Raw genomic sequence first — 21,306 nt, forward strand, 5'->3', positions numbered from 1 at the left:
GTGAGGTAAAAGAGAGGAGAGAAGGCAATATTGACCATTTTGCCTGGGTCCTTTGGAAAAGCTGCTGATGGTGGGATCCACACTGGTCTCAGCTGTGGTGCACTGTGGTGTACATGGTGCATGATGGATGCTTGACCTGGTAAGTAAATATGGAACAAGATAATTCCTTCTTTGAAGTGTCACTCCCCCTTAGTCAAGGGAGCATATTTTAATCCGTATGACTGGAACATAGATAACTGAGGAAGGAGGTGTCTAACCATAATAAATTTAAGAGGCTCCTTAGAAAAAAGGGGGGGAAAACATAAATTAACAAGCAAGCTTTGAACATCAGAAGCACTGACACAGACAACCTCAAACTTGAAAGGCGGCCAAATTTACTATAGGCACAATATGATAACATCATACATTATTAGGTGTATTTTACTCATGCATAGCCCTCCTTTGTAAACAAATCTACCATATATTGATCTCTATTTCTGAAAGTGATCAAAAGGCCCACTTCCCTACAGCAATCACTGATCTTCTGTTTAGAAATACATACTCTAAAATGTATTGAGCTTCTGTGGTGCAATAAGCATGACTGTCCTAAAATGACATTGAGAGCTCACCTTTGGTGGCCTGGACACTGAGAAAACCAGAACTTGGGGCTGTAAGGCTGATTTCAAACTCAACCTATCACTGAATTGTTAGCCATTTCCCTTGAAAAAGAGGAATGCAACTTCACACAGGTTCCCAAAGTCACCAGGTACCAATAGACAACTTTTCCAAACAACACCTCCACAAACAGCTGGTATCCAAACTCAGTAAAGATGGTGCCCAGATAACCTGTTAGTCAGTCTGTTCTGCCCATCTTCTCCCATTGATAAAATTGCTCTCAGGCTTGCTTTGTGATAAAGGAGAATGACAAGAGGAGGAATTCTTACCACCCAAAATATTCACTCACCATGTGTCCAACAGAGCGTCCTGGGCCTGGTCATTTACCCAGGGGATATTAAAAGGATTGAACCACACAAATGCATTTATTTTTTTCCTCATCTTTTGTTGTAAATTTGTTACCCATGAAAGTCTATTCCCTATCCCATACTGTGTGACATGTCAGATGGTGGCCACAAAGTGGCTGCTTTGCACAGCTGTTTCGAGGATAAACTCAGGCATGTCTAATCTCCAGTGTCCAGTCTTAAAGCACCTCACCTTCCCAAAGGGTGCCAGCTCATTTCCACTGCCAGTTCTCTTATTATGCTGATATGTGAATATGGCTTTATGAATCTGAATTTATGTAAATATGTTATTTTATTATCCTCTCACGTTTCTTTTGCTTCAGTTCTTACCTAGTTGTGTTGATTATTTCCAGTTTGGAAATCCTCTTTGGTAGAGAAAGCGACAAAATAGGAATTAGACTGTTTAGCTACATTATGGCATTAGTTGATATTATTTATTCTTCCCAAGTAAAGAAAGTCTCTTTTTTTTTTCTTTTTCTGAACATTATTTAAAGCCTATTTTACTTCTTTTTCAACTTATAGAAAAAAGTTGCAATTATCTGTTATATGAAAAAATCTAAGAAATATTTGGAGACATTCTCAAGCTTCAGAGACCTTCCTCTCACTAATTTCTCATGGGAGTAACTGTCAGGACAAATCACTTGGCATTTAGCACCTTATCTCATGATGTATTCTTATAGGTTTGTATCTTTTCTAGCCAATTACTTATAATTTACTTGAAATCTGGAGTCAAAATCTATTTTTGTACCCCAAACAACTAACAATAGTGAACTAAACGTAAGTAGTATTTGTATATATGCTTTTGATAAAGAAACATATGTATCTCTATGCAAAAAACAATGAGGCATAAATCAGATAGCATAAAGATAGGTTAATTCTATTTCCAAAACTATAAGAGATTTAGTCAATTCAAGTTTACTGATGTTTTCATTAGAAAAAAAAAAAACACACCTTAAAATTGAACGTCAGGGAAAATAATACAGAAAAAATGTATTTTGGCTTCTCAGTTTATAAAGTAGGACAAAATTATAAGTAATGCACTGCCACCTGGTGGCAAACATTCGCTTTAAATAACATGAACAGTTAAAGGAAAGACTCCAGCCATTATGGATCTTTGTCTAGGAAATTTTATATTCCGTTAGAAAAATATTAGAAGAAAAATTAATACCCATATCTTAGAAGATTTTGGACCAAAGAAGAGTAAATAACTAGCCCAAATCAAATAAACTGTAAAGAAAAAAAGTCAAAATTATTTATGGGATTTATGAGATAATTGGAAACTTGAATTGTGGATATTCAATAATACCAATGAATTGATGTTCATTTTTTTAGATGTCATAATGGTGCTTATGTTTTAAAAATAAAGGTGTTCTTATCTTTTGGGGATAACATGCTAATATAATTACTGATAAAATATTGTGATGCTTCAAAACAATATGGGAAGGGAGAAAAGTTGGAGATATATTTGAGGCAAGTGTGTGAAACAGGATTAGCCATAAAAGGTAATTTTTTAAACTGGATGATGGTTACATGGGGGATTCATTACCAATGTCTACTTTTGTATATATTTGAAGTTTTCTATTTTAAAAATTTTGTTTTAACTTACCAAGAGATATGTATCTATGGAGTGTAGGATTTGATTAACAAAAAGAAGGAGGAATTTTCCCCATAAATTATGTAGCAGAGGCTGAGCATGGCAGCTCACACCTGTAATCCCACCGATTTGGGAGGCCAAGGTGAGAGGATTTCTTGAAGCCAGGTGTTTGAGACCAGCCTGGGTGACAGAGCATGACTGTGTTTCTGAAAAAAAGAAAAAGGAAACAAAAAGAAAATTATGTTACAGAAATCTGTAGGTTGAGCCATAGATTGCAAAGAACTTGTAATCTTTGTTTGTTTTAAGAAATGTCCTTTGAAGAAATTAAGTCAACCTTCTTAAGCCCCAGGTGAAAACTGCCTCTCAGAATCACGTAATATATCAAATATCAAACTCATATAGCTTTATAAAGCCGATAACTAAACAGTTACGAAAGGTGAGTTGTCAAGACTTACTTAGTAAAACTGAATTGGAGTTCAGTTATTCATATGCTGTCTTTCTGCGTATTTATTGAGTATTGAGCTTGTTGTGCTGATTTTCAACCTTTGGAAATAAAAGCGTGAGATTTATTGCTTTGTTGCTAGGTTTTAGGCAACAACCAGAGGCCCTAGTTTTACTTTTCTTTTTCTACTCTGACTTGAGTCTGGTAGAAAATTAATTCGGTTTCTTAGCAACCCAGATGAGCAAAACTTACATGTACTTTGGCTTCTTTTGTAAAGCAAAGGATAATGTTTCCCTTAAAAACTGTTACTCTCTCTTGGCTTTACAGAAAAGATTTGCTGAGATATATTACTCTAAAACTTTTATGAAAAGCAATCTTTCAAATGGTAAGTGAAGTAACTGGTTTTCTAATGAATGCTCCTGCCTTTTGTTTTTAGTTTGAATTCTTCTTGTTTGTCAAACTGACTAGCTCTTTTGAGCCTATATGTTTTGTATGTTAAGGTATATAAGATGAATTCACTTATGAGAAAAGCAATTCATTTATCCATGATATAATAAATAAATAAGAAATTATGAAAAGTATATTAAGAAAGAGAAAGCCGGCCGGGCGCGGTGGCTCAAGCCTGTAATCCCAGCACTTTGGGAGGCCGAGACGGGCGGATCACGAGGTCAGGAGATCGAGACCATCCTGGCTAACCCGGTGAAACCCCGTCTCTAGTAAAAAATACAAAAAAATAGCCGGGCGAGGTGGCGGGTGCCTGTAGTCCCAGCTACTTGGGAAGCTGAGGCAGGAGAATGGCGTAAACCCGGGAGGCGGAGCTGCAGTGAGCCGAGATCCGGCCACTGCACTCCAGTCTCGGCGACAGAGCAAGACTCCGTCTCAAAAAAAAAAAATAAAAAAATAAAAAAAAAAAGAGAAAGCCCTGCTAAAAGACAGTGTTGAATTTCCCTTCATACAAGTTTACAAATGTGCATGAATTTGTGGTCTAAAAAGTTTACCGTGATCACGATAGCAGATTATATTACTTTTTTTATATTGACAATTTATTAAGTTATCAAGTGTACCTGTATCTATTTATTTACCTGTCTCTATCTACCTATCTACCTCCCAAATTTAATGTTATAAAATTAAACTCAAATATGTAAGCAAAGGAACTTTAAATTTGCATATATTTACTAACTAAAGAAATGTATTTATTTTTCTATTAGGAAATTTAAAAGCAGATAACAAAAATATTTAGTGACTTTCCTGGAGAAAATATTTGAGGAAGAAATTCAAATGAATGTGTTTTGTATTGTCACTATTATGGTGAGGTTTTTCATTATTTAGAAAAAAAATATTTTTAGATGTTTGGGTTTTACATCCAGTTTTCAAAAGGTGAATATAATTTTCACAATTTGGCAAACATAGTTGTTATGATTGAAATATATAAAATTTGCATTTTTGTAAGGTTGAAATGGTTGAATAGCAATTTCACACAACTCAATCTAAAATATGCAGAATTATGCATAGAGTTTGTAGAGACAGAAATCCTTCTTAATGATTTTATAATCTAATTAGGAGTTGACATAAATAAATTATCCAGGTACAAGTCAAAATGAAGATTTGAATTCATTGTTGTATTCAGAAAAAGAAAACATAAATACTGATACAGAGATTTGAAAATGCTTTGATTGGAGGCAGCGTTTAAACTTATCCTTGAGGTATAAATATACCATCTTAGGTGTAGAATAAATCTGCTTATTGAATGCAGATAAAGTCATTCTTTTATTTTCAATGAAACATCTTGGACAACATATAGCTTTTTAAAAGCAACATTTACTATTAAATCTTTAAATAAGAATATTACTAATTTATTTTTTCCTTAATTTTTCATATATTTCATAACTTTCTATTTCTCTAATCTTTAGTTTTTTCCATATAAAATGAAAACTATGGTGCACTATTCCATTACAGTCTTCAATTATTCAACTAGACCTCCAGTTGATTTATTTCCGCTTAGGAACTACAAAGACATATGTGATTTTGTGATTTATATATAATAGAAGCTTAATTTTACATACATATTATTCAAAAGGATAATATATGATAATAAATGTGTAATATAAGGACAAAATAAGGTATCATACAGAAGTGAAATAAATGTATTCTCTTTTAAAACGTGGCATAGTACATTGAGGCCTTGAATGTACTTGCTTCACTTCAGAACACAATGCAACAAGCTCAGAAACAGAGACGACTATCAAAACCACAATAAGATACCATCTCACACCAGTTAGAATGGCTATCATTAACAAGTCAGGAAACAACAGATGCTGGAGAGGTTGTGGAAAAATAGGAACACTTTTACACTGTTGGTGGGGGTGTAAATTAGTTCAACCATTGTGGAAGACCGTGTGGCGATTCCTCAAGGGTCTAGAACTAGAAATATCATTTGACCCAGTGATCCCATTTCTGGTTATATACCCGAAGGATTATAAATCGTGCTACTATAAAGACACATACACATATACGTTTATTATGGCACTATTCACGATAGCAAAGACTTGGAACTAACCCAAAAGTCCATCAATGATAGACTGGATTAAGAAAATGTGGCACATATACACCACGAAATACTATGCAGCCATAAAAAAAAGGATGAGTTCATATCCTTTGCAGGGACATGGATGAAGCTGGAAACCATCGTTCTCAGCAAATCATCACAAGGACAGAAAACCAAACACTACGTGTTCTCACTCATAGGTCGGAGTTTAACAATGAGAACACATGGACACAGGGCGGGGAACATCACACACTGGGGCCTGTCAGGGGGTGGGAGGCTGGGGGAGGGATAGCATTAGGAGAAATACCTAATGTAAATATCGAGTTGATGGGTGCAGCACACCAACATGGCACATGTATACCTATGTAACAAACTTGCACATTGTGAACATGTACCCCAGAACTTAAAGTAAAAATAAAAAGAAACAGAGATGACTACTGCACTGAAAAACTACAGCAATTCCAAATTTGTCAGGTTATCATGGGAAAGTCTACAATGTTGTATAACAAGTTTAAGAACATGTTTTTGGTGGTGAAGGAGATTCCATGATCACACAAAGTGCTGAATAAATCTCTTGCTGAACAAAGACAACATGAGGAAGCAAATAAAACCAAAGATTAAGGGAAGAAAGGGCCAAACAAAAGCTAGAAAAGGGCTGGGTGTGGTGTCTCACTCCTGTAATTCCAGCACTTTGGGAAGCCGAGACGGGCGGATCATGAGGTCAAGAGATCGAGACCATCCTGGCCAACATGGTGAAACCCCGTCTCTACTAAAAATACAAAAAATTAACTGGGCGTGGTGGCGGACACCTGTAGTCCCAGCTACTCGGGAGGCTGAGGCAGGAGAATCGCTTGAACCCAGGAGGCGGAGGTTGCAGTGAGCTGAGATCGTGCCACTGCACCACTCCAGCCTGGTGACAGAATGAGACTCCGCCTAAAAAAAAAGAAAAGGTCTAGAAAAGGAACAGATACAAGGACTCTAAGTGGAGGATCTGATGCTCGAGACAGTAATTAACCACAACATAATGGAGAGAGCAATGAAGAAAGCACACAACCATGAGGCCAGCACTAAGAAAAAGCCATCCAGTGATGAGAGAGAGACAGAAATATCTCTGATGGATTCTACAAGGTTGACATACCTGGAACATAGAGAGCACTTGAGAAGTTTGTAAAGTTTTCATTTAACATATTTAGACTGCTGAAAGTTTTACAATTTTTATAAGCATAGGTTTTGATGTTGAAAACTTGTTTTGAGGGAAAAATCCCTACATGTTTGTTTAAAGGTAATTAAATTGTATCGCTAACTGTTCCTGTGCAGTAGTAACAGCCACCTTATATAGTAAATGTGGGGCACAATCCATTTAGAAAGTGTTAAACTGCATTTCCAGACATGGTTGTAGTGTATTTTTAATTAGTGCATGTATGTTAATGTATAATTGCTAGTAGAACAAAGTTATATTTTTAAAACTGTTACTTGTAGAAACCCTTCCAGTTTTCCCAGATACCATGGGTTTTGTGCATAGTTTATACAAATCTTTAATTTTCCAGACTGTCTTTTCAGTTTATGGGTTTTGTGGAATTTAAGCATTTTTATGTTAGATAAAATGTTACAAAAAGTACTCACTCTCTTCTTCTATCAAAAGTTAATTTTAATCTCAGTCTACATCATGCTACATTCTCCGGCTTCTTTGAAATAATGTGTGGTCTGTATGCCTTTCTGTATGACAACTATTTAAAGATAACCAACTGGCATGAACTGACTGAGAATTCTAAGTATAAAACTCATGTTAATTTTTGAGGGTCATTTAGTTTTGTGACAGGGCATTCGGTGAAGCCTTGTGACTTCCCTGCAGATAACAGGTTGAGTATATATAGGAATGAATCTGGCTTTAGGGCTCAGTCATTTGAGATCTCTTATTGGCAGCCACAAGTAACTAAAACTGAAAACTAAGCTTATTTTTGAGAAATGGCTCAAGTTTCTGGTTTTTTCTTTTTTTAAGTTGTACTCATTAAGGAAGTCACTAGATAGCATTTCATTGGAAAAAAAAAATCAATCCATGATGCTTATGTGGTAAATACAAGAAAATGCTATGTAAGGAAACTAATCTATTTGAAAACATGGTTATATTAGAAGAAAAATTTTATTTTCATTTCTATATCATACACATGGAAGAATTGCAAAAATACAAGCATGGGTTGCTCCAATGTACTTTGAGAGTTTGTATATTGGCATGTATGGACTAAATCAGGGTGAAACCAATGTTAATACAAAATTTAAGGGTATGTTAACTAAAGCAGGGGCCCCCAACCCAAACCAGGCCACACAACAGGAGGTGAACGGTGGGCCAGAGAGCAAAGCTTCATCTGTATTTACAGTCACTCCCCATTGTTTACATTACCGTCTGAGCTCTGCCTCCTGTCAGATCAGTGGTGGTTTTAGAGTCTTACAGGAGCGTGAACCCTATTGTGAGCTGCACATGTGCTCCTTATGAGAATCAAATGCCTGATGATCTGTCACTGTCCCCCATCACCCCCAGAAGGGACAATCTGGTTGAAAGAAAACAAGCTCAAGGCTCCCACTAATTCTACATTATGGTGACTTGTATAATTATTTCATTACACATTGCAATGTAATAGCAATAGAAATAAAGTGCACAGTAAGTGTAATGCACTTGAATCAATCTGAAACCACCTCCCCATCCTTCCTCAGTCTGTGGAAAAGTTGTCTCCCATGAAATCACTCCCTGGTGCCAAAAAGATTGGGGACTGCTGAACTAAAGGATGGTATTTCTAAGATATTTTGACTATTAAGTTGTTTAATACTTTTCAATAAGTAGTATATTTACCATGTTTTGAAACTATATGAATGTGGGAAAATGACTTAAGACTAACGTTCAGGTGTGACATTGTATGGTTTGACCCTCTAGGATAATTGTTTTTCTCTACAGATTATAATTTTTGAATTATTTCCATAATTAGGTTTTTGCTTTGGAACGATCTTACGATGGAACTAGGAATTACTGCTTTGAGAGAACCTGCGCGTATACTGGTCATTATCTGTTTCATCCTTAGTACAATTTTAACTTGTACAGATTTATTCTAATTAACCCATAAGGGTCAATGTGTAAACTTGTTTTGATTAATTATACTAAATATTGTTGCTAAGTATAGTTAACCTAATCTGCTATGAAACATTAGAATTTATTTCTTCCATCCTACTGTATGTTTTTACCCATTAACCAACTTGTTCTCATAGCCCCCTCTTACCCACCCACTCTTCCCAGTCTGTGATATTCATCATTCTATTCTCTATGTCCATGTGATCAAGTTTTTTTAACTCCCACATATGAGTGAGAACATACAGTGTTTGTCTTTCTGTGCCTGACTTATTTCGTTTAACATAAGGACTTCTATCTCCATCCATGTTACTGCAAAAGACCAGGATTTTGTCCAGGCGCAGTGGCTCTGTAATCCCAGTACTTTGGGAGGCCAAGGCGGGTGGATCGCCTGAGGTCAGGACAAAAATAAGCCGGGCGTGGTGGGGGGCGCCTGTAATCCCAGCTACTTGGGAGGCTGAGGCATGAGAATCACGTGAACCCGGGAGGCAGCGGTTGCAGTGAGCTGAGACCATGCCATTGCACTCCAGCCTGGGCAACAAGGCCAAAACTCCATCTCAAAACAAAACAAAACAAAACAAAACGAAAAACAGGATTTCATTCTTTATTTTATGGTTGACTGGTATTCTACTGTGTGTGTATATACCACATTTTTTTAATCCTGTGTTCAATTGGTGGATACAGCTGGATTTTATATCTTTGCTAATTTGGGAGTTTTTGTTTTTGTTTTTTTTGTTTGTTTGTTTGTTTGTTTTTTGAGACAGGATCTTACTCTGTCACCCAGGCAGGATCATGATCCGGCAGTGGCATGATCATGGCTCACTGCAGCCCCAAACTCTCCAGACTCAGGAGATCTTCCTACCTCAGCCTCCCGAGTAGCTGGGATGACAGGCACATGCCACCAAGCCTGGCTAATGTAGAGACAGGGTCTCACCATGTTGCCCAGGATTGTCTCAAACTTCTTTTCTTTTGGAGTAGTATTCCACAGTGGGATTTCCGGATATTATGGTAGTTCTGTTTTTACTTTTTTGAGAAATCTCCATACTGTAGTGATTGTATTAATTTACATTCTCACCAACAGTGTATACATAGTTTCCTTTTTTCTACACCCTTGCTAGCATATGTTACTTTTTGTCTTGGATAATAGCCATTCTAACTGTGGTGGTTTTGATTTGCATTTCTATGTGATAAGTGATTTAGAGCAATTTTTCATATATCTGTTGGTCTTTTGTATGCCTTCTCTTGAGAACTGTTTATTCTTGTGCTTTGTCCGCTTTTTACTAGGATTGTTTGGGGTTTTTGCTGTTGAGCTGTTTAAGTTCCTTGTATATGTTGGATATTAGTTCTCTGTTGGGTGATTAGTTGGCACATATTCTCTTCTATTCCACAGATTGTCCCATCACTCTGTTGTTTATTTTGCTGTGCAGAGTCTTTTAGTTGAACATAGTCTTATTTGTCTATTTTTGTTTTTATTGGTTATGCTTTTGAGGTTTTAGCCATAAAATCTTTGCCTAAACCAATGTCCTGAGGAGCTTTCCCTATGTTTTTTTGGTAGTAGTTTTATAATTTCAGGTTTTATGTTAAAGTCTTTAATCCATCTTGAGTTGCTTTATGTATATGGTGAGAAATAGGGTTCCAATTTCATTCTCCTGCATGTGGTTATCCAGTTATATAGTTATATGGTTATTTATATATATATTATATATATTTGGGATCTTTTTGCCCATATATATAACCTTATATATTATTATATACATAACCATATATTATACATATTATATATAACCATATATATAATATATAACCATATATATAATATATAACCATATATATAAAATAACCATATATATTATATATATGTAAAAAACCGTAAAAGATCCCAAATTGCCAAAGTAATACTGAACAAAAAGGACAAAGTTGTAAACATCACACTACCTATCTTCAAAACATATTACAAATCTAGAGTAATCCAAACAGCATGGTATTGGTATAAAAATTGATGCATATACCACAGGTACAGAATAGAGAATCCAGAAATAAATCCACATATTTACATTTAACTTATCTTCCTCAAAGCCACCAAGAACCTACATTGGGGAAGAAAAACCCTCTTCAATACATAGTTGAAAAACTGGATAACCACATGCAGAGTTTTTCTCTGCTATGTTTTAGAAACAATGAACACTGACTGACACACATGTCAAAGTCTTCAAAGCGCATTAAGTTTAATCTTAAAGGGGAAGGTCTAATTAAGGGCAGGCTGTACTAAGGTTAGACATACCATCAACCGAATACACCAGTGGTCATTGACCTCTTAAACTTTCCAGTCTTGCACTGATCGTCACCTCCACAGCAAATATCTGACAAAATCTTTTCTTATCCAAGTGTAAAGACTCATTTTTTAGCCCAGCATCTTATTTTTTGTTATTTAGTTTTCCACAATATTTAGATGAGCATTTATGTGAATGACTGAATAGATTTGCACTGTGTCGTTATCTAAACATGAAAACGGGATCAGTAACTTTTGTTGGATTTGGGCTTACTATTGATAAACCCTCTAGAATATATAGTTTTAAGTATTGTCTATGCAGGTGATTGGCAATAGTTAGATGAATTTATGAGGAATGCTGCAGAAAGCGTCTCTGAATTCTCTGATTGTACTCAGGCCTCCTTGATCCCACAATTAAAATATTAGCATAAGCATGGTATTGTCATTTTTGCTTAAATTTTATTCTCATTTTTTTATGTAAAATTATATTGTCTTGGAGATAGCAAGGATGAGCAATAATCCTCCATTTAAGTCTCCATAAAATTATAAATCTAATACTGCAAAACCAACTAAAATGTATTTCATTTGCATTGGACTTTTCCTACCACCATTCCAAGGATTAGTGTCATGTTCATGCTGAAGAAAATAAAATAATTTGCAGTTACTTATTGATTTCTCATCATTTATGTCATGTTGTCCGGAGGCTGGATCTAAACTTTGAGTTCCTAATCATTGCTCAGATTGTGTGGCCTCATAAGATTGTGTATAATGAGTAAACAAGCATGTGTACACTTGTTAACTTGACGAGTTTCTGTATGTCACACTTTAAGCCTTTTTAAAAATAAAGTGCTGGGCTATGCTTGGTGGCTCATGCCTATAATCTAAGCACTTTGGGAGGCTGAGGCAGGAGGTTCGCTGGAACCCAGAAGTTCGAAATCAGCCTGGGAAACATAGAGACCTCATCTCTTTCAAAAAATTTAGGAAATAGTAATTATACAAAAAAAAAATTTTTTTAAGTGCTGGTGTTTTTTGTTAATGTTAAACATTTACCAGAGTCACTTGCACACAGATATTTCTTCAACTTAAAAAAAAGCTACCAGTCAAAATTCCATGAACATGTTGATTGCTTTAATATGTTAATATACTGATGGATAATATGCTGATATATATTAATATATTTTACTCATGTTATCCTATTAACTAAAACTATTGGTGAGCAAAATTTGAGCACTAAGAGAGTAGAAATGTACTTTTGGATGATATTAAAATATGACAGTAAAAGCAAACAAACAATGAAAATGACATTAAATTATATTTGACCAGAACTCACAAAGGCAGTTAGGAAATCCAAGTGTCTAGAGATGATGGCTGTGTAAGAACCTAGATAATCTTCATATAGAAAAGGCAAAGATTTCTACAATGTTGCTGAGTTTACTGATGGTGCTGGGAACTTTGCTGGCCATCTGAGAACTGCCAAGGAAGGCTCTTGCCTCTTCAAGTGTTTTTGAGAAGGGAAGGTTTTATTAAGTCGTCACCTCCACAGAGTACCTTCCAATTGTCATGAGAGCTTTGTGTAACACATGAGAAAATAGGCTTCACTTGCACCGGCATGATTTCCATAGAGTCATGAAGAACCCGACAACTGTTATTCTTCTAGGGGCAGAGAACTGAACCTCTGTCTCATTCTGTCTCTGAGGAAGCCACAGTGATAAAGAGATTGAGATTAAAGCAAGAACAGAAAATGTCTTTGTAACTGAAAGGATACATATGTTATCCTGGGACCACGTGGCTATCACAGCTACCACAATATGTGAATTTGTTAGAGTTTCATGAATATTTATGCTATTCCTTTCCCGGACATTCAGAAAATACTTGGGAGTTGCAAAGATCCATGCCTAGGTTTGTTTAGCAGTAAAATAAAACCTTGACGTGAATTCCTGCAGTCTTTTCTTTTAGCGTAGTCTGTTTTCTCAAATACCCAGAAGCTGGTGGGAGAAGAAACTTGAATTCCAAGGTTTTAATCATTAGATCATTTTAGATAGAAACTCAGAACCTCTATTTTTGAGCACCAATTTGTAGATGTTGGAGATTTGTTTTAAATAATCTCTGGAGCTCCTTGACCTGTCTAGAAGAAGAATGGATAAGGCATAAGGATTGAGAAAAATTTACTTTTGAAAATTTTACTTTTTTCTTTGACAATGTCTAATCCTGCCCTTTGGGAAGGATAAAGCTCTGTAAAAGCACAGGGCCACCTCCTGTTTTCTGAACCCTTTCTATGGATGGGGATGAATCTATGTATTCCACTTATCAGAGTAGGTTTCCCCTCATGGATTACATTTGAGGTCCCACATCTGAGTGGTTGACATACTGTGCCAATATAGCTAGCCTAAGTGTCACTGTATTAGCACTGGCTTGTTTAATAAGTTATCAGCTGGTGGAAGGACCTAGGAGACTGTATATATAAGCTGAGAGAGAGGCATCAGTGATATAGGGATCTATGCCAACTGTTCATTCAGCCTACTTTTGTCTTTCGCATTTTCTCTTGCCCTAAATCATATTGCATCCATTATGGGATAGATGATTGCTGTGACCTTTCGGTCTTATGACTTGGTAGGTCTAATAGCACTTCAGCTCAAGCTGGACAACTCTGGATTTATACTTACTTGACATGCCTTTCTCACTAAGCTTATTAATTTCTAGGTTTCATTTAATGACTTTCACTTTAACATTTAGATGACATTGTAGGGTGGTTAATTGGCTTAGTTTCAATATTGTTGTGTCTCAGGGACTAAGGAGGCCAGAAGAGGAAGAGAGAGAGGGAAATGACCTGTCGGTGGAGCAGTCAGAACACACACAACATTTATCAATTAAGTTTACTGTCTTATGTGGATGTGCTCATGCTGCCCTAAAACAATTACAATAGTAACATAAAAGATCACTGATCACAGACCATCATAACAGACGTAATAATAATAAACCAGTTTAAAATGCTGTACAGATCATTAAAATTTGACCTAGGACACAAAATGAGAGCATGCTGTTGGAAAAATGGTGCAGATAGACTTGCTTGAGGCAGGTTAGCCACAAAATTTTAACACAATGGAAATGCAATATCTATGAAGCACAATAAATTGCAGAACGATAACATGAGTTATGTCTGTATATAGAAAGAGAATTAATTTGATTGTGTTTATCTTAAATTCTGTGACCTTAATGGACTCACTTCTTAATTTTAGGAGGTTTCTAAAATAGATTTGTTTGGATTTCTATGTAGACAGTCATGTCTGTTGTAAGTAGGGACTGTTCTATTTTTTCCATCCTGATCTGTATGTCCTTTAATTATTTTCTTGTCTTATTGCACAGTGTACAACTTCCAGCACTGTTTTGCATAAGGGTGATAAAAGCAGATATAGTTCCCTTATTCTTGATTTAGAGAGAAACCATTCAGTTTTTCACCACTAAATATGATGTTATTATAGCTATGTCCTACATAACACTTTGGTCACTGATGGACTGCATATATGAGAGTGGTCCCACAAGACTATAATGGGGGTGAAAAAAATCATATTGCCAACTGATGTCTTGGCCATGATAATGTTGTAGCACAATGCATTACTTACATGTTTGTGGGATTGCTGCTGTAAACAATCCTACTGTACTCCCAGTGTGGTATAAAAGCAAACAACTATGCATTTTACATGCATTTACTACATTTTACTAAAATTTTTGTCATTATTTTATTTTATTTTATTTTGGAATGGAGTCTTGCTCTGTTGCCCAGGCTGGAGTGCAGTGGTGCAATCTCAGCTCACTGCAACCTCTGCCTCCTGGGTTCAAGTGATTCTTGTGTCTCAGCCTCACAAGTAGCTGAAATTACAGGTGTGCGGCACCATGCTTGGCCAATTTTTTATGTTTTTGGCAGAGATGGGGTTTCACCATTTTGGTCAGGCTTTTCTTGAACTCCTGACTGCAAATGATCTGCCTACCTCAGCCTTCCAAAGTACTGAGATTGAAGGTGTGAGCCACTGTGCCTGGCCTTTGTCATTATTTTAGAGTGTACTCCTTTTACTTATAAAAATGTTAACTCCTAAACAGTCTCAGGCAAGTCCATCAAGAGGTGTTCCAAAAGAAAGCATTGCTACCATAGGAGACGACATCTTCATGCATGCTCTTACCCGTGAAGACCTTTCAATGGGAAAAGACACGGAGGTAGAAGACTGATATCAATGATCTTGATACTAGGTAGACTTAGGCTGTTGTATTTGTGTCTTAGTTTTTAATAACAAATTTTAAAAGTAAATAATAAAAATAAAAAATTTCACAAGTAGAAAAGTGTTTGTAGAACAAAGATATACAAAAAGATAATCTTTTGTACAGCTTCATAATATTTGTGTTTTAAGTTGTGTTATTACAAAGTAGAATCAAATTATTATTAAAAATTAAAGTTTATAAAGTAAAAGTTATAGTAAGCTACAGTTAATTTATTGTTGAAGAAAGAAAAATGTTTTAATGAATTCAGTGTAGCCTAAGTGTACAGTGTTTATAAAGTCTACAGTATCATACAGTAATGTCCTAGGCCTTCATATTCACTCACCACTCACTCACTCACTCACTCACCCAGGCAACTTCCAGTCCTGTAAGCTCCATTTATGGTAAGTGCCCTATACAGGTGTACCATTTACAAAATCTTTTATGTTATTTTTTTTTACGTGCATTTTATGTATTTAGATATGCTTAGATACATAAATACCATAGTTGGTGAGTGTTACCAAACTGTTACCATAAATGTAACACTTACTGTGTTATAGTAGCCTACAGTATTCAGTACAGTAATATGCTGTACAGGTTTGTCACCTAAGAGGGATGAGCTATTCCATATAACCTAGGTGTATAGTGGCTGCTATATATACCATCCAGATCTGTGTAAGTACACTCTAGGACATTCGCACAATGGCAAATCACTTGACAGAACATTTCTCAGAATGTATCCACGTCATTAAACAACACATGACTGTCTAATGTTAGCTTTTTGTAGATGCTTTTTCTCAAGTCGATAAAGTTTCCTCTATTCCCGCTTTATAGAGAGCTTTTATCATGAATGGATATCTAAATGTGTTAAATGTTTATTATGCATCAACTGATATAATGTAACTTTCCTTCTTTTGTTTGTTAACGTGGTGGATTATTTTGATTAACTTTGTGAGATTTAATCAGGCTTGTTTTTCTAGAAACAATCCCCCGCTGGACATGGGTAAATTTTGAAAAATATACTGTAGAAGTCCATTTGTTAAGTAAGTTATACATATCTTTATATATATATGTATATATGTGTGTGTGTGTATATATATATGCACACTCTCCTGGTTTTAGTATCAGTGTAATAATAGCTTCAAAAAAAATAAATTGGGAAATGTTCTTTTTCTGTTTTCTGGAAAAGATAGTGTAGAATTGGTGTTAACTTTTTTTAAAACATGTTAGAATTCTCTAGTGAAACCATCTAAACCTAGATATTTCTTTTTTGGTAGTTTTAAAATTATGAATTCTATTTTCTTAATGGTTATAGAGTTATTCACATGATCTATTCCTGCGTGGTGAGTGGAGTTAGTTTGTGTTGCAGCAGGAACACTGCATTTTGTCCATTTTGTCTAAGTTGTCTAATTTATGTGTGTGGAGTGGTTTGAAATATTCCTTGATTGTCCTTTGTAATGTGTGATGTCTGTAGTGATATCGCCTGTTTCATTATGATATTTAAAATTTGTGTCTTTTCCTTTTAATTTCTGCTTGAGTCTGCTAAATTTTATTAATCTTTTAACAGAGCTATCTCTTTGTTTCATTGAGAAAAACTATTGTTTTTCTCTTTTAAATGTGTTTTCTGTTCTTATCTTCATTAATCCCCACCCTCTACTTGCTTTCAGTTTATTCTGCTCTTCTTTTTCTAGGTTCCCGAAGTGGAAATCTGTTGCTCACTCGAGACTTTTCCTCTTTACTAATGCATGCATTTATTGCTATAAGTTTCCTTCTCAGTACTTTGATATGTCACAGTTTCATGTTTATCCAGTTCAACATATTTTTTAAATTTTTCCTTGAGACCTCTTCTTTGACCAATAGATTATTTAGAAGTGTGTTTTTAAATTTCCAAGTGTTTGGGAATTTTCATATCTTTCTTATGCTGATTTCCAATTGGATTCCCTACAATGATTTCTGGTTTTCACCTGCTCTGGTTGATGACTGTCTCTTTTAAATTTGCTGTGGTGAGTTTTAGGGCCTAGGATAGCTCTATCTTGCCATGTGTTTTGTCAGCATTCGAAAAAATACGTGTGTATTCTGCCGTTGTGTGGAATATTCTGTAAATGCCAAATCGATTCTTTTGGTTAATGGCATTTTGAGTTGTTTTATATTCTTGCTGATTTTTTCCCTCTTTTTAAAAATATGAAATGCTTCACAAAATTTTGTGTAGTCTATATGCAGGAGCCATGTTAATCTTGTCTGCATCATTCTAATTTTAGAAAGTGCTGCCAAAGCCAACACTCCTTGCTGATTTTCTGTCTAGTTCTATCAATTATTGAAAAAGGCATGAGGAAATTTCTAACTATAATTGTGGATTCATCTATATCTCCTTTCAGTTCGGGCAGTTTTCTTTTTTAAAAAAAAATCAAAAAAAATTATTTAATTAAGCATAAAGTTACTTTCACATTTATCTACAACCACAGTGAATGCAGTTCTTGGCATGCAGACACGGCTTTTAGAATTTAAAGCCTCCCCACCTGCGAGATTACATATATAAAACTTCCACTATTGTTTCTATAGTAGTGGATTAGTTCCCGAGATTAAAAGTTATACGATCTAGAATATACTAAAATGGAAATGATTTACTCATAGACTTGTGTTTAAATCATCTTTATTTACAAAATGCTATCCTAAGAACTATAATTCCATTAAACTTCAATTTCAGAAAAGTGTAATCATGTAAGTAACAGCAGTTACTTAAACTGAAAATGAGATCAGTCTAAATTACTTTTGAAGAGAGCAAAAATATTGTCAGGTTTCTTGCTGTGGTTCTGGATGTTCAGTAGTAGCAGGCTTCTTTGAAGGCAGAATCAACCTGAAGGGAACTCGCTTCTACCTTCAGAATGTGGGGTTGGGGTAAAATCCAGGTCTTGGGTGAAGGTAAGGAGGAAAACCCCTCGGTGGATAGATGTTTCTCATTGCAAATGGAGCACGTGGTGGACCTGGGAAATCCCTTGGTGGATAGTAACCTCGAGAACCTCCAAACATGGTTCCTGGAGGAGGTGGGGGGAAAGGAGGTCCTCTTCTCATGAACGGGCCCCTTGTATTCACTGGAAACAATGGACCTCTGATTGGAGCTAGAGGTGGAGGAACAAAGCTGGTACCAGTTGCTTCATTTTCAGTAGCGAGAGATGAATCAGACACATTTAAATTACCAGGATCATCTTTGGCATCATTTCTACTGGATTCCATTTCTGAAGGCATTGACCCATCCATTTTATCCAAAGAAGGCATATTAACACTTCTGAGTTCTGCTGGCCCAGACAGTCTATCAGAATTACAATAAAATCTGCCTTTCCTTTGTGGAGGAGGAGCTGAATCAGGATATGATTGTCCTGGTGGAGGAAACATCATCCTACGGTCCTGTTCCCACGGAGATGACAGGGACCCAGTGTCAGAAGGAGCCCTGTGAGGATCGGTTAACGTATCACAGCTTGTTTCTCCTCTTTCATTGGTAATCTGATGGTCCAGAGGATTCCCTGGGCCTCTTGGGCCTCTTCCTCCTCCCCCGAGAGGCACAGGTGAGAGTCTGAGTGGACCTTCCAACAAAGTTTTAGGAGAGAGAAAAGCTCTCGTTTCAGATGAAGGCTGACCCAATGGTGAGGGACCATATGGGGAATGCTCTCTGCCAAATGCTGTTTTTGAAACATCAGGTGCACGAGGATCTTTTTCTAAAAGTTCAAATTTAAACTCTTTTTCAGTTAATTTTTGTCTGTTGTGAGCATTTTCTTTCCTTAAATCATTGAGGTTTCTTTCAGCAGTCTGGGCTGCCAACCAATTATGATGTCCTTTTTTCTCGTAGGAAGCAACCAGCCTTTGATAAAAATTAATAGTTCTCTCCAATTCTTCTTCAAGATCTTTGGCTAGCTTTCTATGGGTCTCCATTCCTTCAGTGGTATGGCTGATCTTTTTTTCCACTTTAGAAAGTTTCTCTTCTTCCTGTATCCGGTAATTTTCCTCTACTGTCAATTTCCTGTGGAGTTTCATTTCATTTTCTTGATATAATTCAGTCATTATTTTAAGTTTCTGTTGAAGTTTCTGATTCTCACTTTCAAAATACATGTTTTCTGACTGCAAAGATGCGTGCTGAGTTTGAAGATTTTTAATACACTCTGTAAGCTCTTCCTTTGTTTTGTCAACTTCAGATAACTGAATAATAATGTAGTTTCTTTCTCCTTCTGAGGTTTTTAAAGAAACATTTAACTTAGCAGCATGAATCAGTTTCTTCAAAGCTCCTTTTGGAGGATCATCTGAGTAAGCACCATTTTCCAATTCGCCGTTCACTTCTAATTCCAAGTTATCATCATCTGTTATGTCCTCTCCAAGCACAGCAGCCGGATCTTTCATCTTTAGCAAGCATCCAGTCAGAGTCTTGATGTGATTTTCTTTATCATTTAGAACTTGTTCTGCGTGTACTTTGGAGTCTTCAAATGTTATTTTCTGTTTATTAAGTTCACTCACTTGTTCTTTCCATACTTCAGCTTCTTGCAAAAGCTGCTTCTGGCTTTCCTGAAGTTGAGAATTTTCATTCAAAGCATCTTTTGTTGCTATCTCCTGTCGTTCTTCATTCATGTTAAATATCTTGCAGATGATTTTGGCTTCAGCTATTTGTGATTTGAGGGATTTTGACTCATCTTCTAGAGACTGTATCCTTTGTGAAATATCTGCCATCAATTCTTCTTGCTGAGAGTGTTTAGATTTCTCTTCTTTGAACTCTTTTTCCAGACAGAGGATTTCATCCTCAAGTTCAGAATTGGACCTGTTGAGCTTTTCACAGGCTGCCTCCAAACTTCGTGCTTCTGCTGCCTCCTTCTCAAAGCTGGCATCCTCTAAAGATGACTCTATTTCATAGCCTTCATACTCTTTTTGAATAAGGCTAAATTTTTCAAGTAGTTTACATTTTTCTTCAATTAGTCCAAAAAGCGTTGCAGCAAGTTTTTGTTCTCTTCCCACATAAAGCCGACTCCTAACTGACCTAAAACTTCTCCACAAAAAAAGGAGAACAGCAAAAAATCCAACAACAGCTGCACATACCACCAAGTCCCATGGAAAACCATAAGGATTCGAGTCTGGTCTCCTACTTTCAGGCAGTGCTGCCACAAGGCTGCGTAGCTCCTCCAGGACCAGCCCCAAATAGGGCTGAGGGGTAGCGCCTGGCTCCTTCATAGAGCCAAGGCTGCTCTGGGGTCACCGCAGTAACGCTGGCCACAAGAAGCGGTGGAGAACACGCAGCCTTGGTTCTGGAACCCGAATCCGCACGCGGCAACCAAGCGGAGCGGACCACTGCGGAGCCAGCTGCAGGGGGAATTGGGGGACGCGGGCACTCCACAGGCCTCACAGCCCCATGCTGCCCCTCCCACCCCGCCAGCCCCTTGTTACACTTTACATCCTGAGACAGCGCAGGTCAGAGCCCCACCCACCTTGGTTCTGGCAATTTTCACATCACATATTTTGAAGCTCTGCTGTTTGGTGAATACACTTTTAAAATTGCTGTCTTCTTCATGGATTAAACTTTTGATCATTATATAATCTCTCTGTTTCTGGTAATTTTCTTTGCTTTGGCTAATATACATACAGGCACTCTTGCTTTCCTTGCATTAATGTTTGTGTAATATATCTTTTTTCATCCTTTTAATTTGGCCTGCCCTATATGGGTAAATTTCAAGTGAGTTTCTTGCACACAGCATACAAGAAACATATAAGAAAGGGTCATACTTTTAAATACCCTCTTCTATTATCTGTCTCTTGGTAAACCATTCGTAATTCACCTAATTATGGATATTTTAGTCCTTAAGCCTGACATTTTTTGTTTTCTGTATCAATTCTTGTTTCTCTGCTTATTTTTCATGACTTCCTGTGGGTTGTTTGAATATTTGTTTTAGAATTCCATTTTGTTATTCATAGTATTTATAGTGTATCTTCTTTTTTATAGTTTTTTTGGTTGCATTTTATAGCTTAGTATATATTCCTTTATATATACACTATCACACTAAATTGGTGTCATCTGTATTCCAGTTTGAGTGAAGTATAACAACCCTCTGTCATATTATGTCTCT

General features: G+C 36.3%; 1 protein-coding gene, 1 non-coding gene and 1 pseudogene across 3 annotated transcripts in view; 1 reads left to right on the plus strand and 2 right to left on the minus strand.

Moving 5' to 3' along the window:
- Positions 1 to 3,305: 3,305 nt before the first annotated feature.
- The window catches only part of LOC126951318 (uncharacterized), a 69,460-nt gene continuing 51,459 nt past the window's right edge, over positions 3,306 to 21,306 (plus strand). Inside the window, exon 1 of the mRNA XM_050785369.1 lies at positions 3,306 to 3,419. Coding sequence (XP_050641326.1) covers positions 3,417 to 3,419 — 3 coding nt within the window. The 5' untranslated portion in view covers positions 3,306 to 3,416. The remainder of the gene's footprint in view (positions 3,420 to 21,306) is intronic.
- On the minus strand, positions 17,387 to 17,489 carry LOC126951780 (U6 spliceosomal RNA). Its single transcript, XR_007724643.1, has one exon. It is a non-coding gene; the product is annotated as a U6 spliceosomal RNA (small nuclear RNA).
- LOC126951317 (cTAGE family member 8-like) lies at positions 17,701 to 20,493 on the minus strand (annotated as a pseudogene). The gene has a single exon (XR_007724429.1). The product of XR_007724429.1 is annotated as a cTAGE family member 8-like (transcript).

This window comes from Macaca thibetana, chromosome 3, assembly GCF_024542745.1.
Source record: "Macaca thibetana thibetana isolate TM-01 chromosome 3, ASM2454274v1, whole genome shotgun sequence".
Classification (NCBI taxonomy): domain Eukaryota; kingdom Metazoa; phylum Chordata; class Mammalia; order Primates; family Cercopithecidae; genus Macaca; species Macaca thibetana.